Genomic DNA, 23,930 nt, shown 5'->3' on the forward strand with positions numbered 1-23,930 from the left:
GCCTTCTAATTCAATGAAAATTCATTCACGATTGGACTATAAAGGAGGAAAGGTAATGGAATTTTTCACTTGCTTTTGTATTAATTTTCTCTGTAACGCATTTGCTCGTACAGTTGTTTTCCGTATAGCAACACCTTTGGACATCGTATCTGGTGACAACTCGAACGCCTTGCTCATGTTGTGTTGTTTTACAACGTGAAAGCGAGCAAACAAACCACGACTCAAGGCAGCATTGAAATAATTTTGTTGTTTCTTTCATTTGTCAGGTGGATTAGATTTAATCATTAAAAGAAGATATGTACGAAACAAGCACTCAAAATCGTTAAACATGGACTCTGTGGCCGCAAGTTCTGGAAGGTAGGCTTTGAATCGTTACATTTATTCTAGATTTCGCTCTCAGATTACCCGAACTAAAAACATGTTGTTATTGTTTCAAGTCTTAGGCTTCGTAAATTTTCCTCGTATACAGAGATTTCGCATTTAAATATAGCATTCTACTGAAATACTACCAAAACAATTTCATCCATGAATTTTAATGTAAGCCTCGTCAAGCGGTGAAGATATTGGATTCGATTTGGACGATACAGGCTCAATTGAAGAGTTAAAATTATCCCTTGATACCAATATACTAACCATCTAAGCGTGCTATGGTTTAAGAGGGCATTACATGTTCTTTTCCTGCTATAGGTCAATATCTACTTTTGGATTAGTATATGAGCTCATTTTAATCGTGGGAAATCTGTTGGTTGCTTCGAAACTTGGAATTTCACACTGTGCGGATAAGAATAGCGAACAATTAGCAAAAGTAAATCTTAATATTTTTAGACTTTCGAGATTCTTAAATCAGTAATCCTTCAACAAGTTTTCCCACAATTTCCGGTCGAAAAACACACAAAAAATGTATTGTAGACAGTGTTTATTTTGGAGCTTCGAATTAATAGTTCTTTTTATACGCAAGGTAAAAATTATATTGCATCGAGACAACTTTAATGCTTGGATAGGTTTCTTAAATATGTGTTATGCTTGCCTACAGTTTACAGAAGTTTAAATATAGCTCATATCAAAACAATATACATGTACAATTCTTAATAATTAGTTCAGTGTTTATTCATTCTCGCCTTTAAAAATGTGCTACTTTAATTTTAAAATAAAACACAATCTTTTGTTGTTGTAAACCAAAGCACACAATGCAGTGCCCTAAAGGCTGAACAAAAGGAGACTTAAAAATTTAATTTCTAACAGGAAATTCCAAGGCAGTAATAAATTACATTTAGGGTGTTAGTTTTTCAAAGAAATGACAATGACTCACTCTGCATAAGACTGCCAATGGGGGGCATCACATAGACTGTCTGACTGTCTTGTATAAACTTGTTTTACGATACGGCAGACACCTCTCAGGAGGGCCCTTTACTTCTTGCCTTTAAAATACATGGCAAAGCTATTGTATAAAGGTATGGAATATTTTATTTCTGAACAAAATTTACAGCTGTACATATATTAAAAAATTTGAAGTAATAATTTAAGACTAAAAGTTAAGACTAAAAGGCCAAATCATCAAATGACTCTATATGCTTGATTGTAGTTCTGCCATCTTGAATATTGTGACAAAGGGAATACCGGATGGGGTAGTAGTAGTAGTAATTTTATTTAATGAGGGAACACTTTATGGGTTGAGGATCGGAGTCAGCAAAAATAGTCTGACTGTCTTCTTTTCACTTCAGCAGGCATTCAGAGTTCCTTTGAAACCAGCAACAATAAATAAGATTGGTCAATTAAGCAATGCCGATTAATACAGTGCTGGCATGATTCAGTAAAAATCCAACACTAGCCACCTTCACTTTTGGTGAATAGTTGTTAACTATTTTTTGCCGCCACCCCTCCTTGACCTCGGTGTCATGTTATTTTGGGGCGTCTTCAGCTGTATTTACGTCACTAGTGTTTTCAAACATAGATCTTTTTTTCAGAGTGTTGGAAGAGTTTTTCCTTTCTTTTCTTACCCACACAGTAAATCTCTATTTTACTGCGTTTTAGTGCTTGCCTTAGAATACAATATTTTCAGATATAGAGCTGGGAAAATGCATACGACTGGCATCAACATGTAGTATGTCTGTAGTTAATCAACTTCATACAGCTTTATATAGATCATTATGATCTATATAGCAACAGTGCAAATACTGTACAATACTGTATTCACTTGATAATCTGTTGAGAAATAAAGCAATGATCCTTTTGCTCCTGGGGTATAGTATTAAGTAAGGATAATTTACGATTAAGCAGAAACATGCAAGATTGTAAACACTTGAAGTCTAAAGCATTTTTAGCTCTAAAAAATATTGAGATCAATTGACCTTGCTAGAAGCAATATGTAAAGAAGCATCTTATTCCACTTATGGAGCTTGGTAACCATATTGCTCATGAATGTAGAAAATCAAGCTCAAACAACTATCCAATTATTTCCAAATTAGACAGTATAATTATGGCTCCATGCACAATATAATTAACACGTAATGTGTGCTATGTAATGCCCAATTTGGGAAATATTATTGGACTTAATCATTAATTAGAATTACTTGCCAAATTGGACAGTACAGTTTGTAGTCCTATTTCATAACACTAGTATAAAAGATGATCAGCATTTCTGTATTTCAACATTTCATATATTGCAAGACAGTCAAGTAATGGAACATGCTTCATACTTTATTTCAAAATCATGATGAAGTTTATCAGTTGCCAGTATGTTATCTACATGTACTTTGGTCAAATGAAATTTGTGTAGAAAGTACAGAATAGCTTTGAAAATGTACAGCTTAAACATGCAAATACCACAGGACTTACCTTTAGAATCATGAGCTGGATATAAACTTGAATAAATTCATTTAGTAGCTAACATTCATTTTGCTTGATAGCCATCTCTCTGTTTTTCTTATTTGTTTCTTTGTGTGTGCCTGTGTTTGTTTGTTATTGACATGTTTTCAACAAACTTGTTAATATAAATGTATATTTTTTTTTATAACAGGGTGCTTTCTTCAAAGCCGCGAGCCCCTCCCCCCACCCCAGAAGGTCATAAAATGTGATCCAGTAGATGCCGAGATCCAAGAAGATGATATTCCACGAACATTGAGTACAGCGCATCGGAAAGCATTACTTAAACAGTCAAAGGACCAAGCCAAAGAACCACAAGCTCTGGTGTTTAGAAAGCTTGATGACCAAGAACAAGTTCAGGGGGGTGCATCACAATCCAAAAATGTTAAAGTATCACTTGCACACTCTGGTGAAAATCTCTTAGCAACGTTCTATGGAATGCTTTACACTAACGATGGCGCTGAAAAGGACTGGAAGCTTGAGGTGGATAGCTTTATTCCAGTTTGCTTTGTTCAGGTCCAGGGAAATGCTAACAAGCCATTTAGAATTATTGCAGTTGAGAAGTCAAGAAGGGTAAGTTTTTTGATTTATTTTAATCTTTTAAAAAATGTGTGCATAAAAGCCAGTGCTGTGATAATTTTCATGGTTTGGTTTCCAAACAGTGTAATGTTTTTTCGTTTTTCTTCTTTTAACTATATAAAACATAGGCACGCTAAGCGTGCAGGAGTTATTTTTTCAATTTATGGGGTAGCTTGGGGTGAAACTGGGTGATTGTCCTGTTGTGATGGTTTATGCCATGGGTTGAGCTATTTGTGTATGGCGCCCCACGGAGCCACTTTTTTGCATAAAGTTTGCTTGCAAACAAAATAATTTTTACATGCATTTTGATACATCAGAACTGTTTTATTTAATACGGAAATTTTCATCATTTAATTAAAAAACAAAACTAATTCAATTGTCAAAATGTCACAAAATGGCACGTTCTTATTCTGTTTAATGCGGTTATTTTGTTGCTAGCTTTGTAGCAACCGTAACGGGTTACTTTTGTTTGTTACGGAATACTTTTGGCTTTTTGCCAAATACTGTAACATGATACCGTTGTTTTTCTCACTTTTGCAACATGATACCTTTGTTATTTAAAACGAACGTAACACGATACTCTTGTTTTTCTCGAAAACGCCACGTCTCCATATAGACATTGAACGAAAAGAACTATAATAAACGAAGTAATAAACGAATCAAATAAAAAAAAACCACTCTCTTCGGAAAAGTTCTTTAAAGCGCAGTACACCTGGAGTATTTGTTTCCTGTCAAAACTGTTCAACAAAGATTTTCGTTCATTCACAACGTAAATTCTATTCAACAAACAAGAACTAATTGAGTTATCAAGTTGTCACGAAATGGCACGCTCTTATTCTGTTTTTGCTATCAATCCTAGTTGCTTTTAACAGTAAAGTTACTTGTACCGGTTCATTATAAAATGTTTGAACGAAATGTTTTACAGTTGATTTCAGTTTACTTTGGCCGCCCGCTTTGCGAGGTTTGTTGGGAAATTGGAAACTTTGTTATGAAGTTGCCAATTACAGTGCGAGTTTGCGAATCAAATTGCAAACATCGATACAAATTTCCCGACTTCGGCCCAACTGAACTTTCCAAGTTTGGTAGTTGAGGAGAAACAAGACATGTTGCTCGAAAGTCATGGCGATTTCTGAACTCGAAGATTTTAGAACTTGTCAAGGAAAGTAGCTTGAAGTGCAAAACAACGTTTCGCATCAGCGATCACGCAAGTGATTTGCCGATAAATAAATTTCATGCATGTAGAAATTTGGTCAAATTTTAACTTTTTTGTATGAAAACACATATTTAACGATTTCTGTGAGGTATAATCTTCACTGTCTTCAATTTCAAGTCTTCTGCGTTTGTAAACCGGATGAAACTGGATGGTTTACCCATATGTAAAATTGATTTTAATCGAAGCCAACGCGACGCGACGCGACAGGGAAGACTAATTTGTTCGAGACAACATGTTTACGGCTCGCTGAACATAGAAGTTTTTTATTTTTATGACATTTGTTTCCAACAGTTTAGCGTAGCAAAACCCTTTTTGATAACATAACTACAGAAGGATTTAATAAATTTGGGCCGAAGTTGGGAACTTTGTATCGAAGCTCACAATTTGATTTGCAAATTACGAATACGTTTCAAATCCATGATAATTCACAACTCACCGATTAATCTTTCAACGAAAACGAACTGCGACACACTGCAACACATAATTTCGTCAGATTACTTCGCCTTTATAAACTGCAATTTGATTGGCTCTGATAGTACCTGAAATCTGATTGGTGTGACAAACAAACATACTTCACTGACCCACTGACCCACCCACTGACTGATTCACGGGACATCGCGGTGACTAAGAGCTATTTTGAAAAAATAACTCAACAAATGAATCTAAATTAGGCAAACTACAACACATTTAAAACTTTTTTTAATTAAATTATATTTATTTAGCAGGTGTATATACATGTAATGTACAATGTAATTTGGGATTAACAATAAGAAAATGTGGATTAAAAAAATTTGTTTGTTACTGTTTTAGATACTATATTTCCATGATTATAATTTACAAAATATTTAACCCTTAAGCAGAGCTTGGTTTGTTTACTTATGATTGTTCATCTGCAAATAAATATTTTTTCAAGTAAGAAAGTTCATTTAATTAAACGGAATTGTTGATTTTTAGATATAACTATTTCCATTTTTCAGCTGTGATCAAAACTTGCATAAAAACCAATTTTCTTTATACATGTTGTTTTGGAATTTTTATCATATCCAGGATGGTATATTAAGCAATAATTATTTGCACATTCCATCTTTTCTTTTTCTAGATAATGGAGTATCAAGTGAATGTTAACACAACTTGTGCAAGAAACAAAACATTCGTCAAGTGGCAGGATGGAATGTCGATGTTTGGTGTGCGTTTTGCTAAAGAAGATCAAGCAGAACAGGTATTGGTCACAAAGAGATTAGGAAAACAATAATATTTATTGTTTTGTTATCCTTTCTTGGAACAAAATCAACTACTGATAGTTAACAAACTCTTGGATATTTTACAAGTTTTACTGTACATATTTAAATTATTTTACCTCCTTACTGCCAGTCATAACACAATCTATGAGATGAAATTGAGATACCATCTCAGACCTTTGGGTCAAAAAATGACCCCTACAGTAGCTAAAGTGAAAACTACATTTGAAAAACTTTAATTTTATTTACTACGACAGTCGCAGTGTCATCTCACATACATCCAATTTTTAGCAACAGAATAAACATTTCAGAATAGTCTCTTGATCAACTTACATTTAGCTTTTTTATTGAGTTTCCTTTCATCTTTCAGTTTCTATCATGGTATAAAATCATCTATTGGTAAAACCAGAACACATTGACTTGCCGACAAAACATTGTCAGTAATTTCACAACACTCAACAGTTTGTTATTTCTCTATCCCCATGCCAAGACACCCCCAAAAATGAAATAATTGCCAAAATATTGAAAAACACTTAATCCATACACTAGCCACTAAAGCAATAGATTTGCATACATGTAATTTGCATAGCCACGCAGGTAGTATGAAAGTTGATTGGCACTGACGTAAAAAGATGTGACAAGTATTGGCCAACACACTCTTTTTTCCTCTGTGTAATAAACCACTTTAAATAACAAGGCATAACTTGACTGCTTTAAAACCAAAAATAGTTTCATTGGTAATAGCTTAATTTTTAACTCCCCTTCTCTCCTTTCTTTCTCTACCTCCATCACATCTGACATAAAAAGAAACAATAGTGTTTGGTCTTTTGTCGGCATGTCATGACAGTGGGTACATGTATTTGGCATCCATTTCTTCAGAATTTATTTTATTATAATGCAGCTTCTGTAAATATTGGCCTGGGTTCCTAATTAGTTTACTCAGTGTAAGCCAAGTATACATGGATGTTTGCGATGTGTTGTCATAAATACATTTTTCAGAGGTTTGATATTCGGCGGACATTTGATTAATTAAATAATAATAACAGTGAAAGAACAGTGAATGAGGGAAAAATGCTTAGTATCACTAATAAAAGCTGGTAAGAAAGTGATTTCTAATTTGCTTTTAATACATCAGGTTTAAAAACTATCAGCGTTCTTAATTATCATTTGAAAGAAAATAAACAGCTATATGATTGAGTGGAAGCACATTGTTAGGACCATTTTAACTCTGGAGCTAGGCCAGTTTTGTGGTCTAGCTGAAGTTCAATCTGTCCCAAACAGAGATGTACAATATAGTTTTCTATTAGCTAACCTGCATTGCATTGTTTTATGATATCCATCAGTTGAAGACACTGTTCAGAGAAATCTGACAATCAATTTACCAACCTTGAGCTCATGTTTACATAGATTGCAGACTGTTCAAGTGCTTGACTAGTAGACTGTTGTCATAATTATAAATCTCCTGCTGCATTATTTAATTCATGATTGTGAATTCTTCTTCACATTTTGCAACCTTTTCCTTCAGGTCATGCAGTTAGCTGTCCTCTGCATTTCTATTTTGGTTGTTGCGCCACAATAAATTTAGAATGTAACCATTTGTTTTCCATGCTGTTTCACAGTTCTTAAGTACAGTGAAGAGAATGGCTTCCACATTAAACAAAACTGCGCTACTTATGAAGCAGCCTGAAAGGAAGGTATGAACAATACTCACTCTCATACTGCTTTTAGTATGTTATTACATGTAAGTTCTAAATTTGAGAAATCTTATTTTATCTCCTGTTCCATGAATCAGACCCTGTAGTGCTGTATTAGAGAAAAGTCAAGCTGTGTTGTAAAGTAGTATTCATTATTGACAAGTTGTGTTTTGTTACAACTGATTGACATGAAATTTCTCCTTACAAAATCAATACATTAGCAAGGAGATAGGTGATGAGAATATAGAAATAATCATCTGCAATTAGAGGATATTGTCTTGATGTACCACTAAATTCTCAGAACTGACCTCATTTGAAAATGAGTAAGGAGAATTGATGTTTTGAGTTGTGTGTTGCTTGCAGGCCATGATAAGAAAGATGTCTGATCCTGACTCATCAAGTAACATACAATACACCAAAGTATCACTGATGATCAAACTACCAGATAAACAATCTACAATCATGTCGGTCCCTGGACTGTAAGTTTCATCGCAGCTGTCAAACTGTTATTTGTTAACAAATGATGTATTATTTATAGACTACAAGCAGTCCCCTTTTTTCGACTTTTTTTGCTTATTTACAAGCAAAAAGAAGGAGAATAGCAGTTATGTGGGGTATAAATCTGGAACCGGAAGGAACCACATTCTTGTTAACTCTCAAGGGACCGTTTTAATTTCTCAAGGGAATACTTTCCGCTGTGGGTGATCAAAGCGCGTGACTTGTAAAGTGTCACTCTATAGTTATGCTTCAGCACTTCCGTTCTTGTGGAAAAAACGTGACTTGTCAAATTTACAAACGTTATATAACAATCAAAAACGTGAGTAGCCCAAATCTTACGTCACATAACCAATTAAGAATGTAAGGGGTTCAGCGCTGGAAGGCAGCGAAGTTTAAAACGATTAACAACGCAAATTTGTACTGGAACAAGTCTTTCACACACTAAAACGTTGCTAATAGTTAAAAAAAATTTAGAATTGCAACATCATTAAATGTGTTAAGTGATATTTACAAGTGTTTTTGTAGCCTGTTGCGAAATTACTTCCGGTGGAAGCAGTAAATCCTAAACCTTTTTGCTTCTATTCAGAAGTTAATGCATCGCCATTAGAAAAATAAACAGCAAAGTTTTGTTTTACTGGAAATGTAGTCGTTAGAAATGGCATGTGTAGCCATAAGGTAAAGAATAACGCGAGGAGAAGCGGCTTTTGGTAATATCCAAAAGAAAATTAACTTCTCAATGTGGGGTTAAGATTGCGTGACGAGACAAAAGGTAACTCTGTCGTGCGTAACCTTTATCGGGAACCCTGCATTAAGCCGAGTAGAAATCTTTCTAACTCGAAAGGAACAACTATTTCGATTAAAGGCAAACGTCAAAGTTTACCATTTTTAACCAAGCTTGAACTGAAAGACGTTTGAATTCTTCCATGATATGTTCGAACAACAATGCCCAGGATAAACCTTCTACTCATACTAACTTCAAAAAAAAAGTCGATATCTCGAAGAGATCTTTGGTTAAAGTGCTTGTGGAAAAATAGCTGTGCGAAATCTGGAGGCTAGATGCATGTTTATCCTCCAGATTTTCTGCGACCATTTTTCCAATAATTTATTTGAATGTGCTCTTTTTTGCTTCTTGCACAATAAATTTAGTAAAAAGAGAAAATGCTCGTAGTCTACAGGGAAAAGTAAGATAAAGTCAAACTTCAACTTACTGTCACTTCTCCACGACTTAGTGTTTTTTTTTGTTCCGACTAGAGCGGTTTTCACTTGAGTGTCGAAAGTAAATTGCGTTTGCTTTGGTTTTGCATTGCTACGCTTAGTGATTGGCTTAAAAATCTCGCGCCACTTTCTCAGCCAATCAGAACTAAAACCAAAACCAATCGTGACTCGCTCGCGCACGTTTTCCCGCGCTTCGTGTCGGCTACATGTATTTGCTTCGAGTTTTGATTGGTTCACTGGATTGATTGTGGCCTTTATGATTGGCCAGAGTAATTACTATGGTTTTGGTTTTATGACACTCACTGAATTGAAAACTGCATCAATCCATACTTTTTACTGTTACTAAAACCTTGCTACAATGACCACTTAACTTGGCCCCTTGGTTACTATTGTAGAGAGGTTAAACTGTATTTTACAGTTTTGTTTTTACTGTTTAGCATTTGCCCTCCAGTCCTTTTGAAATAAACTGCCTGTTCAGTTGTTCCTGGATCATTCTGTGTAATTGTAATATTATTGTTACTCAGGGAGCTAAGCATAGTGAAGATTTTACAATTTATAACACATTTCATAGTTTTTGCTTGTACTTAATGCAAATTTGCCGATATTTTTTCCTTAGTTTGACGATGAGTGAACTGTTTGATATGATTTGTGAAAAGGAAAATCTCAATCCTGCCGAGCATCAGCTGTCATTGCCGAGAACAGGGACAAGAAAAGTGACATTTGATTCTGGCACAGCCATTGGATCCCTGAAGATCAGGGAAGTTGCTATTATAAGAACAATGACCTCAGACAGTAGTACTGGAAGTATTGAGGTTGAAGATGACTCTGTGGAGAACTTACTTGATATAGAGGGAGAGGAGGTGATTGTTTCAAATTTTTCTTAATTTTTTTCAATAATAATTGTAGTAATGTACATGAAGGAGAGAATGGGAGATGCACTGACCTGATGGTTAGCATGCTGGACTCCCAATCAGACAGTGCATCTCTTCTCACTGTGTTGTGTTCATGGGCAAGACACTCTACTCTCAAAGTGCCTCTCTCCACCCATGTGTATAAAATGAGTACCGGCAAAATAATTCTGGTGGGTAACCATGCGGTGGACCAGCATCCCATCCAATAGAAATACCCCCTTTTAATGCTACAGAAACTGGGATAAGCTCTGGGTGGTATGGGCACTAGGCTCGATGCAAACTTCCCCTTTACATGTAACTCAGTGGTTAGAGCGTCTGATTGGTGTGCAGAAGGTCATGATACCCGGAACTATTTCTTTGTCCCACACTTGTAACAACAGAATTTACAGTTTCAAAACATATTTAAGTTCAACCCAACTCTCACAAATAGTTGTCTCTAAGTCTTTTTAAAACACCCCCAGATGTTATTAAGAAACTATGGTCGTACAAACTTAATTCTTCATGATCATTGAATCATTGTCAGTGGCTGTTCTTCCTTTGTTGTTGTATCGGAGTTAATAAAATATTATATCCTTTCCTTGACAGAATAAAATTCTTCAACTAATCCTACCAAGTGGGGCAAAGAAGTCTTACCGTGTGTCTTTAGACATGACAATGAAGCAGCTTGTTATGCGAGTGTGTTCACGGGAGAGCCTCAACCCTCGTCATCACTCTCTGCAGTATATAGACTTTAAACATGAATTCCTTGAGGCAGGCACCACTGTTGATGAGATTGGAGTCAGTCAAGTTAGATTAATGGACAAAAGAGGTAAGAACTGAAAAGTTTGAAGAAGGAGAAGTAAATATTGGGTGTTATTGACTGTATGTGACAGCTAAAGTGGGATTTTTGGGGGGTTCAGGTTAACAAGCCAATGTATAGTTTGAATCAAGACTGGCAGCAGTGGAGAACCCTCACAGAAGCCCCATGTGCCACCAGACACTCTGGGTCCTGAAAGAGAAGAAAGAATAGTTTGAATCAGAGTGCATGATGATATGTACCGGTACTCATCGCAATTACCAGGAAACAATTTACATGACTAGCAACCTTGATTTTAATGTGATTGTAAAGAAGCAGGAGTAGTGGCATGATAACAGCAGTGAAGTGTTTAAACTTAACATAGACTCTGTGTTTTATAGGCGAAAGAAAATTATATTAACACTATTGAACTAACTAACTCTAACATTGATGACTGCGCTAATGCTGTTGCTAACGCTAACACTAACATTACGCTAATGCTGTTGCTAATGCTTTTGCTACTAACACAATACAAGGGCCGTAGAAAGAAGTTAAATTTTCACCCATTGCAACACAACAACAGGTTACTTGAGCATTAATCAACTAAATAAATAAATGGGGTTTGTAGAAAAGCAACCCCATATCAAACTTCTGAATTTCTCTCACTGAGAAAATGCGGTGTTGTCTATGAGAGACATAACTATGTTATGGTATGATTTTATGGTGTATGAGTTACACTTTAACTTGAATTTCTAACTTATTACTTCAATCCCTGATGCAGTTTTAAAGCGTAACAGCGTCACGTCAATCAAGAGTGATGACTTGCCATCTAATTCCCCACATAACCGTCGTGGGTACTCTAACACTAATACCCTTGTAATTATAACATTGCTTTCATATTCACATTCACATTTTCACATTCATTTCACATTTCATATTTCACATTCATATTTTAGATCACGCCTCTACCAGCTTTCAACTCAAGATAAAGGAGGCTATCCATATTCAAAAGGAACTACCTTGCCTCAATCAGCAATTACACCATGTAAATCTTAAATTATCCTTTTAATTCACACATTTTCACACGTTCTGTTGTTCTGCGAGTCTGTTGTGAAAAATACTGGGTAACAAAAGCTTGGACTGGTTTGTATTCAATGATTTCATCTGTGTCTGTCTGTCTGACCTTTTTCAGCCGGTGTCTCTAGTTAGATCATTGCGGTAATGTGAGGTAAACCAAAAAGAACTTTCTAGACCATGGCCTCCCCTGACCCTTCCCTCGAGTGGCTGATGTGTAGGTGGCTTCATCAGCCTCGTCATAGCCTGTTCCAGGCGTTCGGTTAGTTGGGTTCTTCGCGCCGCTTCCCAACTAACCGAACGCCTGGAACAGGCCAGCCTCGTCAGTGCAGTATCGCTAATACTCAAGCTAGCTTTCCTCCTTCCAATCTTTCCTGACAAAGCTCAACATTCATGCTCCTTGAAAATCAACGGTCCTAACATTCAAGTTAACTCTTTGTTTAGTTTTTTTTTCTAATTTATTTCTGCAGACCACAGAAAAAGCTGTGGTGATGAGTTGGAGTCAGATTCTTCTGGAGCAAGCGAGGGAGATAAAGAAAACAAGATGTCTTGGCAGCAGAGAAGCAAGTCATTAGATGTACTTGCAGATCAGCCACAGCACGATGGACGCGTGGCTAAGAAGGTCGGTAAAATAAACCAGCTTCAGTAAAGTTCGTCTAGTGTGATCTTCAGAGTCAAGAGGTGTCGAACCGTTGAAGACTAACAATGGCCGTTTTCAGGTCTACCCTGTTTTCTCTCTCGGGCGTTACCTATTCTAGTTTTCATCATCATCATCATCAAGTCTCTTCGCGCCATTAGGCGCATAAGGCCGTCTATTCTAGTTTTAGTCGCATAAAAAAAGATTTCTTTCGAATAGTCTTTGTTAGGAATGGTTTCTCCTTACATTGTTATTCCATGTTTATACAGACATATCTTTCTGCGTTGTTCTTGCTGCTATTACTGCGATCACTCCTAAGCTACTTATTTTTCATTTGATTTCTTTGCCTCAGGATTCTCACACGCACTCGGCGTCTAATGGCTCAGTTCCAACAACAGAGAGAAGAAACTCGGATGAAGCAAACACGATCAAAAAGCCAGAGAGAAGAAACTCCTCTGAGGCAACTGCGATCAAAAAGCCACCAGTGCCTCCACTACCTTACGCTTCAAAGCCCGGTAATTTGTCAAATGGAGGGCTGAGGGATCAGGGTCTCAGCCCAATTAAAAAGAATGCGATGATGTCTGCGTCTACTCCGAATCTGAGCACTGCTTCATCGCAATCAGACGATTCTCCTGACATAAAAACATCCACACCAGATACTAAGAGAAAACGCCGAGCAGCCCCACCCCCTCCCCCACGTCCAGCAGCTCCCAAGGCGTTATTCACTGAGGTGAAATCTGATGCACAAGTCAATGGCGCTGGATTGCCCGTCAAAAACAGTAACAGCCTTCCTCCAGTGGCTGGTTCAAATGTGTCCCAAGTACCAGCTGCAAGCGAGGTTAAATTAAAGCCGAGTCAGAAGAAAAGACCTGCTCCCCCGCGGCCCAACCGTCCCCCACCCCCACAACCTGCGCCAAGGGTTCCTAAGCAGGGATCTGTGGAGAATAAAGACGTAAATGGAACTGGAAGAGAGAAGGAAATTAGCGTTCAGTTTAAGCAGGATACGGAAGCCACAAGTGTTGATCGTGCTGCATTGTCACTGGATCTAGACACGCGTCCTCACTCTGATAGCCTAGAGGAGGTGTTTGACGAGGATGGCATGAGTGATTTGAGGGGTATACCCATCTTTATACCCCCTCCCCCACCGGACGACTTGCCTCCCCCGCTAGATGAGTGTGAGACCCCCGTCGGACCATTGACGGATTTTGAAGCAGACATACTAGAAGGTGAAGATTGTGAGGTTAAGTTGAAAACTCCACTAAGTGAGATTGTTACGCGGTTATAATTATTGGAAGTAAACAGGCGTCTCTGCGCCCTCAATTCTTCTCCGCCTCTAGAAATGTCTGAGATTTTACCCGAAAATTCATGTGGAACGTTTGGGTTTAATCTCAGACGTCTTTTGGGCGTGGGATGAGTCTAGCGCACAAAAAAAGGTTTTCATCAATTTATTCCGATACTAATTGGGATAAAAGATTTCCCCATTGGTGATCATCGTCCTGAGTCCTAAAACCTAAATACTTGATGTATATATTGTTAGTAGAGTGCTCGATGCGGCGGCGATTCGTGTGAAGGTATCATTTAAGCGCTTCCACAGATTCATAATAAAGTATGCTTGGAATTGTAATGTTGCCGTGATATAAAGAACTTCTTTTGTTTTGTTTTTCAGGATCTGGGAGTGATGACTTCCCTGTAACAGTTAACGGCTATGTAGGCATGCAGAACATTGGAATGTATGCTGGTCGTGGTGTTAGTGACTCGCAGGCTCAAACTGTGATCAAGTCAAGACAAGAACCTTCCCTTGAGACTGTTCTTGAACAAGGTTCCATTCCTGCTGAAAAAGATTCCTTCCCTCTTGTTCCACCGCCTCCACTTTATTCTGAACCCGAGTCTTCAGGCTTAACTGACATTCCACCTCCTTTGTTAGAAACACAGACGATACAAACAAGCCAAGAGGTCAAAGAAAAGGATCATGATTCAGGATTCGATCAGAGCCCTGAGCACCTTATTGTAACTCCTCCTGCGGACCCGTCGCATGATGTCCCAGAGGGACGCTGGGAGGATCCTGATACTGGGTCCAGTTTAGATGTCATTAGTGCCATTCCACCACCGGCGGATTTTGAAACGCGTCCACTCACCCCTCCCTGTCAGTTTGCTAACGCTACCGTGGCACCCCCTGTTGGGTTTTTTAATTCGGAAGATGGCAAGATAGAGGAGGAGCCTGAGAAAGAACAGCCTCGGAAAAAACTCAACATCAGCGAAAATTTGTTTCCATGGATGAACGAGCCTCAAGCGCCTGTCAATGCTGCAATACCGCTGGAAAAACCATCTGAGGATACAGAGAGTGACGCGATGATTACAAGGATAAATATTGAGGAAACACCTCCTGTGAGTGGAAACCCCACTGAAACAACGATTGCTACTAAAGTGTTTTCTAATCCAGTGCCTCGTGAAGTTGAGACATGGAGAGTAGATAACCCCACAAGGCCAGAACTGAACATCAAACAGAATATTATACCAGGAAATCCTAAAGTCAACGCAAAAGCTGTGGTCAGTGAAGTACCAAGAGTAGAAGCGAAGCCAAGTGTGGAATTACAACATAATTCATCCAGTGACCAGAACAAGGAATCTGTTTCACTGCAAAAGGAAGACATAACTAAATCAAACGAAATTGGAACCAATAACGTCATCGTTATGAGTCAGAACTCCAAGAACAACGAACAAACAAGATCGCAACATGTTGTGGACACAACTGCAAAACCGGTTAAATCGGAAACCAATGCTAAGCCGGTTGTCATGGAAACAGAAGTTAAGGTTGAGGCAGAAGTTGATGTCCAACAGTATGCACCACCGTCGTTTACTCCATCTACACAAGCTGTAAGACCGGAACCACATGTTAAACCTGCAAAACCGGATCTTCAAGTTAAACCTGCAAAACCAGAAGCCAAAGCTAAGCCAGTGGCGGTTGTCAGAGAAGCGGAAGTTAAAGTTGAACCACTTCCACCCTCGTCATTTAATCCACCTGTAAGATATGAACCTGCACCTGCAAGAGTGGAACAACAAGTCAAACCTGAAAAGCCAGACACAATAGCTAAATCAGTCACGGTCATCAAAGAGGCAGAGGTTAACGTTGATATCCAGCAGCCTAGACCCTCGGAAGTTGCAGCGCCGCAACCACAAGTTGAAGTTGCAAAACCGAAACAACAGGTCAAACCTGAAAAACCAGAAACTTCAGTTAAACCAGTTCCGCTTGTCCAAGAAGCAGAGGTTAAAGTTGAAGCATACGTTCAACCGCCAGTTTTCTCGTTTAATCCATCCACAGAAGCTGCTAAACCCATACCACAGGTTAAACCTGCAAAACCGGATTTGCAAGTTAAACCTGAAAAACCAGAAACAAACGTCAAGCCAGTTACAATTGTCAAAGAAGTGGAAGTTAAGGTTGATGTTCAACAAGTTGGACCTTCGTCATTTAATCCGACTGCAGTAAGACCTGAGCCAGAGATTCAACCTGCAAAACCGGAACAAGTCCAACCAGAAATATCAGAAAAGTGTAATATGCAACCAGTTGATGAAGTTGTAACTCCACAGGCAAAACCTAAACCAGAACTGTGTATGAAAATACCACAAGAGGAACAGCAAGATCTTCCAGACGGCTCTTTCAAGAAAACTTATGATAAGGTAATTTCTTTAGAAGCACCAACTGGTACTGATGCGCCTGTTCAGGAGACAGTTATAGCAATTATCAATGTAGGAAAAGAGGATATTGTTGCAGAAGCCCCTGTTACTCCAGAAACAAAACCTACTTCCGGCGCAGACGACAAGCTGAAGGATTTAGAAGCTAGGCTGCAGGAGCTTGATAACGAGCCTGTGACGTCTTCAAGTGACTTGAATAAACTGCACGCCAAGACAGCTCCTGCGGTATACAAGGAAGAAAAACCTGCGATCCAAACGAAAGACCCCTTCTCGGAAGATGTGATCGTGGCTGCAACAAAACAAGTTGAGTTTTCAAGTTATGAGCAGTTTGAAGCGCTGCTGAAGATGGATACTGAAGAAACACCTTCCAAAGAGGTTGCACGAGTACAGCACAAGGAATCACAACAGTTTCAACCGGAGAGTTCTACGTCACATGTAGAGGCCAATCCAGAGCTGAGTTTGGATTTGTCATCTTTAAGACGATCTCCTGAACCACCTCGTCCTCCTTCTTCTTCACCCCCAGCTGTTTCACCGCGCGCGTCCAGTTTGCCTTCCCCTGTAGCACTGGACAGTGCTCGATCAACTGATTCTGGGTTTGCGACCCTTGAGAAGCAAAAGAACCCATCTTCACCTGACAGTAAACCGTCTGGGCCAAGCTCGTTTAACACCTCAGTAGACAAGACTGCAGCATCTGTTGAACAAAAGGAATCGAAGCCTGCTGTTACTAACTTTATACAAACAGCTAGTGAACCTGTAAAGCCACGTACAGCACATAGACCCCCTAACGTTTCTTTAAAACTTCAGCGTCCGCTAAGTATGCCAGCGGGAATTCTCAGAGAATTTAAGAGCGATGTTCAAGAGAAAAGCAAATCGGCAGAAGTAGATTCAAGAAAGAGTGATGCTGCTCCCGAGAAAAACACAACAGTAAAATCAGATTCAAGAGCATCCACTTCGTCTGAGTCCAGTGGTATTTCCTCGCCTTCACCGGCGTCATCTCCTGTTGAACTGACCACAACAGAGACCGTGGATATGCCTAAGCCCCCACCCTTCACTGTTCCGCCGCTCCGCCGCTACTCCGACCTTGCAGCTGATTTAAGTTTCATTTCGTCAGCAGCCAAAGCAGCAGAGAAAGCGAACGATGCTGAATCAAAAGCAGAGGTTCCTCCGAAGCCACCGAATCTGTTGCTGAGGAGAACCTCAGCTACTGCTGCTGCTGTGGAGAGGCCAAAGAGCTGGGTGGGACCAGAGACAGGGACAAAGCAAGGACCCAGGACGTGGTCTTCAGCATTTAAACCGGTTTCTTTTGATGCACAGGGAAAGAAAGGCGTGCGACCAGTTGATTTCCAAGTCAAGTCCTTTAATGCGCCGCCCACAGCTCCAAAACCCTCTGCTTCATCAGCAAGAGATGTAAACTCGACCGCTTCAGTTCATAGCGAAGCTCCAGTGTCAGGAACGTTTGGAGCAAAGCAACCCGACAACAGCACGCACAAAGAAGTTGTGACGCCTTCAAATCCAGCTCCGTCAGTCTTCGCAAAGCCTTCAGGGATTACAGCAGGTAAATCTGCAGCTCCTGCGGTTTCGTTACTACCCAGGAATGAAGAACCTTCCAGTCATCAACCGGTGAAGGCTGACCCGAGCTCCAAAGTGGACAACAGCACGGACAGAGAAGTTGTGAAGCCTTCAATTCCAGCTCCGTCAGTCATAGCAAAGCCTTCAGTTATTACAGCAGGTAAATCTGCAGCTCCTGCGGTTTCGTTACTACCCAGAGATGAACAATCTTCCAGTCACCAACCCTTGAAGGCTGACTCGAGCTCGAAGGTGGAGAGGACATTAAGTAATCCCCTAACGAAGGAAACAGATCCTGGCAAGACAAAATATGAAATAATCTACTCTGACAAGTCTCCCACATCTCAAGGCGCTTTAAAAGCTCCTACCGACAAAACTGATAGCGGCTCTCATAATTTCTCTAAGCAATCGGCTAATGCTGCTGCATTACGTGACCAGATATTGCGTGACCAAACACGGCCCCAGAACAAAGTCACGCGTAGCAGGCCTCAGTCAGCCTTTGTAAGTGGCTCCAAATTCCAGATTCTGTCTGCCGATGAAAAGTCTCAAAGTAACACTCCTGTGGCTGATAATAAAAAGACTGCTACAGTCCCTCCGAAAGGTCCGTCTTGGAAACTCGCTTTAAAACAGCATACGGCTGACCACAGTAGCAGCAAGCCGGACGTGCCGTCGACTCAACCCGCAGCTAAACCGCAACCCCAAGTGAAGCCAGCAGTAGCAGAGAGTAAGCCTCTCCCAGCTGTGGTGATGAGAACTAAGACGGAACAGCAGGACCCCGCCAAGAGGCATTCTCTTCCAACTTACGTTATCGAGGGAGCTGATGGCAAACAACCCGTCAAGACAACCACAAGCAAGGATGGCAATGTAAGAACCCTCTTGAACATCTTATAGATTGTTACTTATATGTTATACAAGGAATAGGCAGTCTGGGTAATTTTTTCGTCATTTTGAGGTTTTGGAGTTCAAATTTGAAGCCGAAAGGCAAGAAAACCGGTCCCGTACCTGCCCCCTTCTTCTTTCCTTTCCCCACAAAAACGAAACTAAAGTTACATTTCTGCTTCAAAATTTGATCACCCATTCACGCGCACACGCACGCGCACACGCACCACTCACACACAGATTTAGCACAGGTCATCGAACCTGGAAAGTTATGGAATTTTAGAATTTCATTTTCAAGGCCTGGGAAGTTATGGAAAATGATACTGATTGTACAAACTAAATTAGGTAGGTTATTTTTTGTGGAGAAAAGGGTAAAACGTATCCAATATTAAGATAATTTTTTGAAAAATTCCAAGAAAATAGTCAAATTTAGGTCATGGAAAACTCTGAATTGAAAAGTTTTGGAAAAGGTCATGGAAAGTCATTGAATTTTAAATACTCAAAAGAGTACAAACCCTGACACATGTTCACGCTTTTTACACACACGCACACACTCGCTCGCTCCACGCACTAATGGAAAAATATGTTTTGTTGTTTCCAGTTTAATTTCATCGTGGAGGAGGTTCAGAGAGACACTACTGTGGTACCTCAAGGAGTTGTTGCAGCCATGAAAGCATTGAGGGAGAAGAAAAAGAGAGAGGCGGAAGGTAACAATTCCAGCCTTTAGTTGCAGATTATAATTTTGTTGCACTATAGACCATTTTACAGTTGTCCGCTCAGTGACCTGGCCTTTGAATAGTAGCGAGACTGGAGGTTACTTTGTTTTGATACAGACCTCACTGTATTTGTTGTGTAAATCAAGTTGTTGTGATGCTAACTATCTTGCATTTACATGAGAAAAGCAAAGAAGTTTGTATCAATGCAAGGTCACCTCCAGCCTCGCTGTCATTCAGAGGCCAGGTCGCTCAGAAGACAACTGTAAAATGGCCTATTGTATATATTGGGTTATACCGTGCATATAGAAAGAACTTCTCTAACTTAATTTGCATGGAAGATAATTGTACAAAGACGAACTGTTTGTTGTTTTTAAATATAACTACGCACTAAATACCATTAGAAGTACAGTGTATAATAAAAAGATGTAAGAGAAACTCACTAAGTATTGTTCACTAAGGCCCCGTCCACACTGACCGGGTAAATTTGAAAACGCATCTTTTTTTACACGGATAGGCCAACCGTCCACACTGAAACGGCGTTTTTGGTCACCGAAAACGGAGCTTTTCAAAAACGCTCTCCAAAGTGGGTATCGTTTTCAAATTTACCCGGGTTAATGTGGACGGAAAACATTTTACCCGGCGTTTTCAAATTTCTCCGTTTTCGAATTTACCCGGGTCAGTGTTGACGGGGCCTAAGTGTTGTACAGATCTGTATCTGACGTAAAATAAGTTAACAGAGCGGTTTTCATTTGACTTAACCAAAGTAATAAGAAAGCAAAACACTTTGGCGGTAAAAATTGTTACAAGCTTATCAGAACTCGAGGAAGAAGGGTGCAGCCAGTGGCAAGCGCGGGAAGTGTTGCGTATGTAACCAATGCAAAGCGCGGGAGAAATCGCGTACGTTACCCGTGCGAAAAAACTGTGTTCTTAAACAGTACAAAGTGCGGGAAAGACTCGTAGGTAACCAGTGCAAAGAGCTGAAAAAGTCTCGTACGTAACACTCTCGAGGAAGAAGGGTGCAGCCAGTGGCAAGCGCGGGAAGTGTTGCGTATGTAACCAATGCAAAGCGCGGGAGAAATCGCGTACGTTACCCGTGCGAAGCGCGGGAAAACCTGTGTTCTTAAACAGTGCAAAGTGCGGGAAAGACTCGTAGGTAACCAGTGCAAAGCGCGGGAAAAGTCGTGTTCTTGAATAGTGCAAAGCGTGGGAAAGTCTCATTGGTAACCAAAACGAAGCGCGGAAAGTATCTTACGTAACCAGTGCAAAGGGCGCGAAAGTATCGTAGGTAACCAGTGCAAAGAGCTGTAAAAGTCCCGTACGTAACCAGTGGAAAGCGCGGGAAAAAACTCTCTTACGTAACCAGTGGAAAGAGCGGGAACAATTTAAGTCACTTGAAAACTGCTCTGTTTATGTTTTAAGTTGTAAGCTTTAAGTAATGTAAACTTGTATCACTTAGGAGCCGTTTGATCGGCTGTTTTTAAGTGTGTTTAGTAAGAATTCAGGAAATCTGTTTTATTTGCCAGGAGACTGAAGGAAAATGTCCTTGAATCTCATGATGTAAGTGCATGCATGATAAAGTTTTTTTTTTTCTGGCAGACTCTTTGATGAGCCAATTCCTTGAAGTGAAAAAATCTTTTACTTTCCTCGTGTATCCATTTTTCCACTGACTCATTTTAATTTAACTTTATATCCAAGTAGATATCTTATTCATTCGAGGGATTGCCACCACCAGTATATCAAGAAACTTACAGCTCTTTGGTGCTTTTAATAACATATGTGAGAGATTCTAACCAATTTAACAAGTTTAACCACGCCTAATTTAAACATACTTATTAACGTAATTTCTCTACTAAACGCGTTTTCTCGTATTTGTTATAAGTAGTAAAAAGACTAACTTAATAACGGTTAATTCTTAACAAAACTAAACAATAACTTAAGTACGCACTGAAATATTGCCCGATAATATGCACTGACTTCCACATCGTAACCATCCTTGTGACAATTTTTTTCTTTGTTTGTCTTTTGTATTTGTCTTTCAGAGTAATCCATGCATTATTGTGGAGTTTCCTTTGATTTACATTCTTATCATAACCTTTTTTCCATAGAGTTATGATCAACTAATTTATCAATGATAACGATTTTGACGTGTAGTATATGAAATAATTCATAAACTACACGTCATTCTATCCTTTCACGGGAAATAAGAACTTACAATTGACCTTGTTCCCAATGTGTGGCTTCATAGCTCAGTTAGTAGAGCATTGCACCAGTATCGCGGAGGTCATGGGTTCAAATCCCGTTGAAGCCCTGAATTTTTCCAGGCTTCTTTCTTTGCAATTTCACTGCGAGGTTTACTTCTTTACTTTGATAACGATTTTCTTCAGCAAGTAACTAACTCGCTTACTGATGAACGTCTTTTTCGTTGTGTCCTATCAGTCTTAACACACGCCGTCCCATCTTTCTACAATCAGCTTCTGGGACACGCGTGAAAGCTTAGAAAATACACTTACAGTTAACTGTGGATACTGTCTTTCTCGCCTTTTACACAACGCTTCAATCAAAAGGGAGCTTCTGACAGGAGGGCGGTGTGTGTGCGTGCGTGGTGGGGTGGGGGGGCAATAGGAAACAAGAAGGAGGCAAGGAAGGAAACTGAGAATGAAGAATGAAGGGGAAGGGGGAATGGTCGACTTAAGAGAGACGTCTAGGAAAAATAACTTGCGTCCATGTAGAAACCAGACCTAACACTCTGGAACAGTTTCAAAGCTCACATTTTCTTGGTTTGTGACTTGGGTTTTTGACACCTGTTTTTAATCAGTATTTTGTGTTGATTCGTTGCAGGTGTTAAGGAAGGCGTTTTGGATCTTGAACATACACAGTGGATCTGAAAAGTATCACACTTTCTACTGTATCGTTCACATCAGGAAAGCATGTCAAGAAATCAACACAGTGTGTTAGTTTATAAAATAAGCTAAACAGTTCCATTTCGCTTATAGAATGCGGTCGAAAAAGCAGCCAGTAATGCAAAAGGGCATCTTCCTTACTTCCTTAAATAAAAGGGAGAATCGGTATGTGAATCATAGCATTGGTTGAAAGCTCAAAGCTTTTGTTGTTGTTGTCGAGAAGTTGATGCCCTGTCCTTTAAGACGAAACGGTGCCGAAATAGTTAGTATACTTCTAAACAAAGAAGTTTTATGTAAAAAATCACTTTAAATTCCGGATAGCGGAAGAAAGAATATATTTTGCTCGAATTAAGTTTTTTTTTTCAAAACAGCTGCTTTTGGTACATGTGTATTAATACTATGCGTAAAACATTAAAATTGTGGGCGTGGGTTATATTGTAGAATTTGTTAAATGTAGCTGACATTTCAAGTATAGAGTACGGTTGTGGCGTTCCTTTGATAGCAAAGGTGGTCCGGTGTAGAAAGCCACATGAGGTTCAGCTTATATGCCAATTATGTTGCAACATTGCAGCCTTTTAAGGTTCCGTCTCCCATTCATGGAGAGGAGACGGAGAATTTTTTTTTTCTGCGAGGGAACATTTCCAAGCAATAAATATTTTGTTACAGTATTTCAGCTCTTGGAAAGGTGTATCACTCGAAATGTGTTTTATAATCTTGCACGGTAACCTCTTAGATAGATGATCCTTATTTGTTATTATTACGTCGACTTCATGGTTGGGGTGCGGTTGCTAAGATGGTTTTTGCCATGCATGGCCTTTGATAAAACACAATTACTTTCAAGTTTATTTGGGGGTAGTAAGTAATTTTCAAGTTTATCAATTAATTGATGGGTGTAAAGAAATCAAAATTGTTGTAGCAAATGACAAATGTAAATACAAATCATTGAAATATTGAAGATCCGATACCAGGATTCATTGTAAGAAGATAAAAAGCGTTCTCTGGTAAAAATGTTTTAAAAATTATCGTTTAGCACACGGCGAAAAGAACATATCAGGAATACTAAACAATGCGCTAAAGGCTCCAATGTAGCAAAACATGCCTGGACTCTTGATCACGCCATCGACTTTGAAAACGCGGAGATAATTGACAAGGGAAACAATCGCATTAGAAAGACACTTGAATCGTGGCACACGGCAAAAACGGTCGAGGCCGACAACAATTCGTGCCCTCTGCCAGGACAATATAACATTCTTTTAAACAAACATTAATTTATACACTTTTAGCATTCCGTTTAACATTCTTTTACACATACTTTTAACTTTTTAATTTATGCGATTCGCTAGTCATATTTAAATTTTTAGGCCATTTTATCACTTCATTTTTATCCGTCGAAGACAGCAGTCTGGCTGTCGAAAGCTAATAATTTTTAAAACATTTTTACCAGAGAACGCTTTTTATCTTCTTACAAATCATTGAGCAAGTA

At 39.2% G+C, this 23,930-nt stretch overlaps 1 protein-coding gene across 1 annotated transcript; it reads left to right on the forward strand.

The window, feature by feature from the left end:
* The first annotated feature begins 313 nt into the window (after positions 1-313).
* On the forward strand, positions 314-23,387 carry LOC144660326 (uncharacterized). Its single transcript, XM_078520937.1, is given in 14 exon segments — positions 314-357; positions 3,017-3,044; positions 3,046-3,435; positions 5,754-5,873; positions 7,512-7,586; positions 7,950-8,065; positions 9,916-10,159; positions 10,796-11,018; positions 11,767-11,835; positions 12,530-12,681; positions 13,049-13,922; positions 14,363-18,816; positions 19,433-19,538; positions 22,386-23,387. Coding segments are annotated over 14 exon segments (6,927 nt in total). The 5' UTR covers positions 314-328; the 3' UTR covers positions 22,433-23,387.
* Positions 23,388-23,930: the final 543 nt, after the last annotated feature.

Source organism: Oculina patagonica, chromosome 7, assembly GCF_052425735.1.
Source record: "Oculina patagonica isolate OP01 chromosome 7, crgOcupat, whole genome shotgun sequence".
Classification (NCBI taxonomy): Eukaryota; Metazoa; Cnidaria; class Anthozoa; order Scleractinia; family Oculinidae; genus Oculina; species Oculina patagonica.